This window comes from Hippocampus bargibanti, linkage group LG03, assembly GCF_051943395.1.
Source record: "Hippocampus bargibanti isolate YZ-2025 linkage group LG03, ASM5194339v1, whole genome shotgun sequence".
Taxonomy (NCBI): Eukaryota; Metazoa; Chordata; class Actinopteri; order Syngnathiformes; family Syngnathidae; genus Hippocampus; species Hippocampus bargibanti.
The window spans coordinates 4,673,853-4,682,241 of NC_142736.1; the positions used below are offsets into that span (position 1 = coordinate 4,673,853).

General features: G+C 46.9%; 1 protein-coding gene across 1 annotated transcript; it reads right to left on the reverse strand.

Moving 5' to 3' along the window:
• Nucleotides 1–3,047: 3,047 nt before the first annotated feature.
• cebpg (CCAAT enhancer binding protein gamma) lies at nucleotides 3,048–7,284 on the reverse strand. Its single transcript, XM_088991730.1, has 3 exons — nucleotides 7,153–7,284; nucleotides 4,690–5,159; nucleotides 3,048–4,611 (listed from the first exon to the last, which is right to left on the reverse strand). The coding sequence occupies exons 2-3, from the start codon at nucleotides 5,133–5,135 to the stop codon at nucleotides 4,602–4,604; spliced, it is 456 nt and encodes a 151-aa protein (XP_088847856.1). The 5' UTR covers nucleotides 5,136–5,159; nucleotides 7,153–7,284; the 3' UTR covers nucleotides 3,048–4,601.
• Between the last annotated feature and the right edge of the window lie 1,105 nt (nucleotides 7,285–8,389).

Sequence of the window (8,389 nt, forward strand, 5' to 3'; positions counted from 1 at the left end):
TTCACAATAAAACACACGCATGTATCATGATCAAATCCATTTTCGGGTGTTTCCTGCGCTCCTTGCATCACCTTCAATTTACGTGGCAGCGACCACATACATTAATAATAATAATAATAATAATAATAATAATAATAATAATAATAATAAAATTAGCTAGTTTTAATAAGTTTTAATAAAAATATCTGGCTGGCTGGCGAGCTAATAGATAGCCAGCCAGCCAGATAGCTAATAGATAGCTTCTAGATAGGCATCCAGATAATAATAATAATAATAATAATAATAATAATAATAATAATAATAATAATAATAATAACAATACATTTATTAAGCGCCTTTCAAGTTTTTTTGTGGGTGAGCAGCAGCAGCCACACGCGCCAGCGTTCACTCAACCCGGAAGTAACTCAAGTAGATAGAAAGCAAGTTAGCTAGCTAATAGATAGCTAATAGATGGCTAGCTAGATAGATATATATCTATTCAGCAAATAGTCACCTATTAAACTAATATATCCAGCTAGATAGCTCATAGATTGCCAGCCAACAAGATAGCTAATATATAGTAGTGATGTGTTGTTCGCGAACGAGCAGGTTCTTAGAGACGGATCGCTGAAGTGAACCAAGAAAGCCGAGCCGGTTCCTAACAAGGAGCCGGAAATGGGAGCCCAAAACTTTTTTTGTCCTCTATTCCCCCGCCCCATTCATTCATTCATGTTCGGTTTTATTTGGGCTAGCGATTTCCTGTCGTACTGATCAACTCATCGATATGTTCATCATAAATGTTTCCCAAAAGCATTTGAGGAGCGGAAGCGTCAAATCCAACATCTAAAGTTAGGCGAGAGCGTCCTCTGGCGGTCAGTTGATGGCATTGCCTCTTTCGGTCTGCACATTCGAGCAACCGACAAATCTCGCTGGCGTCACCCCAAAAAATGGTCACGTGGCGCCGCATGAAGGAAGCACTCCGGTTTTTTTTCCTTCCATTTTCAGCAGGGGACGCTGCGCGCTCGGTCAAACGCACAGCGGCGTCGTCAATGGCGACCTTTCGGCATTCCAAATCCAGACACGGCAAAGGCCGCTCGAGATACTCTGAGGACGTGGCCTTTGACCTCCGCACACGACGTCTGCTATGTCTAGACTTTGGACCGGGTGAGAGGTTAAACATGGATTCCCTTCCCCACCCGGACGAGGTGACATTTGCCTTCATTCTTCTGGCAAGACGAAAGGGGAGGAAAGGAAGCGCGCATATGACGTGACCTCGTGACCTCGTCCGTGGGCACGTTTGAAGCAACGAACGCACGCGGACGAGGCAAACACACACTCGGGTTGACCTCGCCAACAAGAGAGCGTGCGCCTCAAGCCGTTGTCTTATCGGGTTGGACGATAGTGCACGCAAAAGACAAGCCCCGCCCCCTGAGCCGGCAACAGCGACTCGACCATTTTTTTCTTTGGCCGTTTCCATGAAGGGCAGGCTTTTATTGTGGTGGTACCTTCTAGTGATGTGTCGTTCGGGAACGAACCGGTTCTTAGAGCCGCATCTCTGAAGTGAACAAAGAGAGGAGCCGGATTCCTAACAAGGAGCCAAAAATGGGAGCCACTTTTTTGTCCTCCATTCCCCGCCCCCGGTCTTCGGTTAAAGCCACACGTGATTGGTCGATATCCGTGGTAGAGGAGGGAGGGGACAATTACAGATACACGCAAAAGTGAGAAGGGTGACAGGTGGACAAATGTTATCACATTATGCTGTTATTATTCAATTATATTTCTTACTAGTTGGTATGATAGCGTATGTGTAAGCTCTCAGTCGTACAGGAGTGGTCCATCGATGAGAAGGTTTTTTCAGCCATCATCTGTACTTTTTTGAAGGTGTCGGACGTTTCGCTTCTTATCCAAGATGCTTCGTCAGCGAACTAAAATCTTTTGCGGGTAGTGTCAGCCCTATATATATCCCTACTGTCCGGACATGGCGGTGCCAGACTCTGCTATTATTGGTCCCTGCTCTCAGGTTGGGGGGGAGCAGAGGACTACTCCCTGCGGCTACACTGGTTACTTCTATTGTCCTGCCTGAGTATGGGGTCTACGACTGGCCTAATTGCCCCATTTGATCTGGTATCGCCTCATCAGCATAAGTAAGCCTATGTTGCCTAAGAAGTCGGTTGTAGGAACGATCCAAATTGAACCTCACCCCACCATGGCAATTTAGTGAAGGGTTTTGCTGTTTTATGAAAATAGCTTTCAAACAATCTATTTTCTTTAAGATTTTAACCTCATTGTCGTCAAATGAGTGCTTGCTAGCTTTTAGGTGCATATGTATTGCCGATTGAGGCCCACTAGTATTAGCCCTGCGATGTTGATAGCCTTTTCTTGAGAATTTGTTTAGTCTCCCCAATGTATTGCTCTTGACAATTTTAATTTTTACAATGTATTGAATAAACGACATTACTTTGCATTATTAATATGAAAATCAAATTAGTGACAGCTGATCATCAGACCAGTGTAACCACAGGAAAAGTTAAAGTTAGCATTCACGAACTCTGTGCACATATAAATCAAGCCATATAAATACAAATATTTGATATAGTGTATTTTTTACATGAGTAATTCGTTTTTCACATAATTTTACCTGATTTTTGGTAGTTAATTAATTTAAGCAACAAAAAAACAAACTGAGGAGCCATTTGGGAGCCAAAAGAGCCGGATCGTTTTAGTGAGCCGGCCAAAATAACCGGCTCTCTGAAAAGTCGAGACCCCTTCCAAGGTGGGACAGTCGGAAGTCCAAAATGGTTTCAGCATGTTTCCTTCGTGGCCTCCCTCGCATGAATTACAAAAGTGGCGCCTACGACAGCGGAAACGGCGTGGGAAATCATCCAAACCCCTCGTTCTCCATTTTTCCCCAATACACAACCTCACCGGATGGCGAGGCGACCTGGCGTCCATTTTTTAATCAACAATGACCATTTTGCAACACCACCACGCGCAATGCGACCACGAGCGAGCCAATCAGGAAAAAGTAGTTCCGGTCCCGCAAGAAACTGGATTCCAACAGACTCAACTGCCCAAAAATCCACCCAATGGGGTTTTTATTTCGGTTCCACACAAAAAGACCAATGAGGAGAAATCCAAGAAATCCGGATCATCTTTTCAAGAGCGTCAATAAATAACATTTGATGTCATTTGCCCAAAGCCTGACGGGGATCCGCAAGGGGTGCAGTATCAAACAAAGTCCAGTGGACGGTCGCACACCGAGTTAAAGGACAACCGACACCTCCGGACAAGTTGCGTCCATCATTTGTAAAAATCACTTCAAATCACTTCTACTGAGCGCATTTGACAAAGATTCCAGCGCATCTAGCGATATTTTACCTTTTAAGACTCGCGCTGAATATTCATGAAGTCTTGTTTTCAAGTTGATGACGATGCCCGAAGTGACGTCACGGAAGGAACGCCCCTGACCGAGAAAGCGACACACAATGCATTCTGGGTACTTTTTTTCATCTGAAAGCACAATGTTGATGGCGAAATTAGAAGGAGAACTACATAAATAACGCGATGGTGAATCATTGTGTGTTGGACCAAAACTACTATTTGATACTAGTTGACACAAATTCCCAGCAGACAAAACAGCCCATTTCCAACGGAGCTTGGGCGCCATCTTGGGCGCCATCTTGGGCGCCATCTTTTCGGGGCGCTACATTGGAGTCCAGATGGCTCGAATTGATCCGGAAGGACTTCTTTAATCGATTGCAAACATGTATGCTTTCCTCTTCAGAACTATTTGAATCATATTCAGAACTGGATGAGTAATAAGAAAGCATCTTCTCCGAATCTGAACTCTCTGAAGCCATTGTTTTGATTCTGGAGCAAGGCAGTTTGTGAAGGAGTATCCTGGCGTGACGTCACGAACAAGGGGGCGGGACTTTGTGAATCTGCCGAGTTCCAAGCTCATTTTGTGTCAGTTTTGGGACACTAAGTCATTTTTATTGGTGTTTTTTGGGTATTTTAGATGCTATCAAACGTTTTTCTGATGTCAGTCAGGAAACGAAAAAATGGTGTCGGTTGTCCTTTAAGTCGCCTAGCGCGAGCTAAGTCGCGACTTGTGGCGCCGTTGCCATAAAAAGAAGGGAAAAAAAAGACAAAGCACATCATATTTAGTGTTAGCCATGCGAGGGAAAAGCTCATGCCAATCAACATTGAACGTTGCACATTCGCAGGCGGGGGGGGGGAAACACATGCTAATAAACTAGCCAGAACATGCTAATCAACTGAAATTTGGAACAGCGACCGTGCCAAAGAACATCAAGTGTCAGCCCGAGAGGCCAAAAGTGCCAATGGGGGCTTCAAAGGCCCAAAAATTGGGAATGGGCGTTTCCGGGGGGAAAAAAATTCCGGAAGAGTCCGCCGACCCGCGTCAGCAGCTGACAATCCGCATTGTTCATTCCGGAATCGGGTCGGAGCATTCATCAAGGGTCAAAGGTCGTCGTCCGGCGTCTACGCTCAACCTCAAGTCCAGAGAGTAGGACTTAACCGTCCCGACGTCCAGAGTCAAAAGAACCTCAGACAGCGTCCCGGACCAAGGGTCACGGAGGTCACGCAGGGGGGTGGGGGGGTCAAACATCCCTAAGAAAGCGTCGCAAGGGCAAAGAGTCCAATCGAGGCAAGCGTCCCGAACCCGAAAAATAATCCGGACAATCTTACTGGGCGGGTCCGGCGTCGGGGTTCCCGGGCGGAGGCTGCACGTTGTCGGCCAGGTTGTGGGCGTGCTCCAGGAAGAGGTCTTTGAGCACGCTGAGCTCCTTGCTGAGGAGCTTGATCTTGGCCTCCAGACGCTCGTTCTCCTCCTTGAGCTGGTTGACCCTCTGCTGGGTGTCCATGGCCTTCTGCTTGCTCCGTTGACGGCTCTTCTTCACCGCCAGGTTGTTGCGCTCGCGCCGCTGACGGTACTCGTCGCTGTCCTTGTCGGCCGTCGCCTTCTTCATCTTGCCGGGGGCGGCCGCCTTGCCGGGCGAGGACAGGCGGGCGGGCACCAGCTGGGGCGGCGGGGCGAGGGTGGCGTCCGAGGTGGCGCGGCTTTGACTCTGGATGATGACGCTTACGCCGCTGGGGTCCGATGACGTGACTTTAGGCTGCGACGGGCGGCTCATTTGGGTGCACCGCTCACTTGAAACCTGGTGGGAGGAGTCAGAAAGTGTCAAAAAGTGTCATAAAGCGTCAAAAAACGTCAATTGCTACAGAGAGCAAAGCGCGCCACCGCCATAAAAATAATAAGAATAATAATCCATGTCATTTCTATGCACCTTTCAAAACTCTCAAGGTCATATTACAGTCACAGGATTAGTTTTTATGTTTTATGGCAGACAGACGCGGACCCAGAAGTAACTCAAATAGATAGAAAACTAGCCAGCTAGCTAATAAACACAGCTAATACATACCAAATATCTAGCTAGATAATAGATAGCAAATAGATACAACACGATGCAGCATTCACTCAACTCCAATCGATAGAAAGTTAGCTAGCTAGCTAAGAGCACACTAATAGATAGTTAGCTAGATAGCTAGCGAGCTATATATAGCTAATAGATAGCAAATAACTAGCTAGCTAGATAGCTAATAGATAGCAACACGAGCCAGCGTTCACTCAACCCGGAATAACTCAAAAGATAGAAAGTTAGCTAGCTAGATAATAGACAACTAATAGCGAGCTAGCTAGCTAATATATAGCATATAGATACCTAGCTAGGTAACTAATAGATAGCAACATGAGCCAGCGTTCACTCAACCTGGAATAACTCAGATAGAAAGTTAGCTAGCTAGCTAATAGATAACTAATAGCTTGCTAGCCTGCTAATAGATAGCAAATATCAAGCTAGATAATAGATAGCAAATAGATAGCTATCTAGCTATGTAGCTAATAGATAGCAACATGCGCCTGCATTCACTCAACCCGGAATAACTCAAAAGATAGAAAGTTAGCTCGCTAGATAATAGACAACTAATAGCGAGCTAACTATGTAATAGATAGCAAATGGCTAACTAGCGAAGTAGCTAATAGAGAGCAACACGAGCCAGCATTCACTCAAGCCGGAGGAACTCAAATCGATAGAAAGTTAGCTAGCAAGCTAATGGAAAAATAATAGCTTGCTAGCCTGCTAATAGATAGCAAATATCAAGCTAGATAATAGTTAGCAAATAGATAGCTAGCTAGCTATGTAGCTAATAGATAGCAACATGAGCCAGCATTCACTCAACCCAGAATAACTCCGATAGATAGAAAGTTAGCTAGCTAATAGAACACTAATAGAGGGTTAGCTTGTAGCTAACGAGCTATATATAGCTAATAGATAGATAGCTAGATAGCTAATAGATAGCAACATGAGCCAGCGTTCACTCAACCCGGAATAACTCAAATAGATAGAAAGTTAGCTAGCTAGCTAATAGATAACTAATAGCCTGCTAGCTAGCTCATAGACAGCAAATAGATAGCTAGCTAGCTAATAGATAGCAACACGAGCCATCGTTCACTCAACCCGGAATAACTCAAATAGATGGAAAGTTAGCTAGCTACCTAATAAATAACTAATAGCTAGCTAGCTAGAAAGCTAATAGATAGAAAATCGATAGCTAATCGATAGCAACATGAGCCAGCATTCACTCAACCCGGAATAACTCCAATAGATAGAAAGTTGGCTAATAGAAAACTAATAGTTAGCTAGATAGCTAGCGAGCTAGATATAAATAAGGGTCTGCACAATGTTGACTTGTATGAGTTTATTGCGTCGAGGCCGGTGGGGGCGTTTGGAGGCGGACCTCGTGCGCATGCGCGACGCTCCCGACGGCCGTCTTCTTGCCTGCCGTTGCATCATCGGGGAACTCCGCGTCGACTTGGAAGCCGACGCCGATGACGCATCGAAGACGCGTTACGAGGACAAACGGCAGGGCACACTCGGCTAACGCGGCTAGCAGGGCTAACACGGCTAGCGAGGCTAGCGACAGCGGCTTCCTTCGGCTCATCCGGGCTACTTTGTGTCCACTTTAAAGGAGCGACGCGACGGCTCCGCCAAGGCCGACAGGCGTCAAGCGAGCCAACCCCGCGACGTCTTTGTCGAGGTGGACGCCGACCGACGCCAGCGGCGTCCATCTCGACAAAGCCTCCTTACGTACCTCGTTCGCGGCGACGGTGGCGTGAAGAAACGCCGACGGCTGCCGAGGTGGCGACTCAAGTTTCCGCTCTGACGGCTCCAAAAGTCGCCGCGCGCTCGCGCTGTTTTGGTTTCCAACATGGACACGAGCCGATTGCGAAATACCTTTGGCCGCGTCGGCGACGTCTCGGGTCGGCCAATCGCGGGCGGCCGCCGCCGGCTTGGCCAATCGCGACGGAGCATGCCCGACATGACGCAACCCCGGAGACGAATGACGTGTGGTTGAACCAATCGCCGCCTGAGCTCCGCGGAACGAGTTTACGCGTGCGCGTGCTCGTAATCTTGGAGACCGGGAAACGTTCAAGCGTCTCGTGATGGGAATTCCGGCTCTTCTTAGAGAGTCGGTTCTTTTGGCTCGGCTCACTAAATGGCTCCTCAGTTTGTTTTTTTGGTTGCTGAAATTAATTAACACCCAAAAATTATGTGAAAATACACTATATTTTCTTCTTTTCCTTTTGGCTTTTCCCTTCAAGGGGTCGCCACAGCAAATCAGTGTCCTCCGTCTTTAGAGGTTTGATCCACATGTTTGTTTTGGCCAAGCTTTTACGTCAGATGCCCTTCCTATGATCAGCTGACACTAATTTGCTTTTCATATTAATAATGCTATCATACCAACTAGTAAAAAATATAATAACTGAATAATAATAACAGCATAATGTGATAACATTTGTTTTCTGATTCTGATTGTCTACTTGTCTACCCTAACCCCCCACCCCCTTTCTCCTAACTGCTGCGTGTGTCTTTAATCAACCAATCGATATCGACCAATCACGTGTGGCTTTAACGGAAGACTGGGGGCGGGTAATATAGGACAAAAAAAGTCGGCTCCCATTTCCGGCTCCTTGTTAGCACCGGCTCTTTTCGTTCACTTCGGAGATCCGGTTACCGGCTCGTTCGCGAACGACTCCTCACTACAAGCGTCCCAAAGACGAACGAGTGCGCCGGGACGCGGAACCTTGGGCGAGACGACGGGCTTCCGGGCACGGAAAAGGGGGTCCTTTTCGTTTCGCGACAAGACGGGAATGTAAAAGATGTGCGAAGAACGGCTCGTGCACGCGCTCGATGAGAGGAGGGGCTGGAGTTGAAGCGAGTCCGTGTAACGTGACTCCAATCTTCTGCTTCCGGGTTCGAAACGCGACTCCCCGACTCGAGTCCAACAGCAGATGAAAGGAAACGCTTCGGTTGATCAGTTAAAAAGC

Excerpts from the sequence above, each read along its gene's own strand:
- cebpg (XM_088991730.1), bottom strand. The coding sequence starts at position 5,135 with ATGAGCCGCCCGTCGCAGCCTAAAGTCACGTCATCGGACCCCAGCGGC.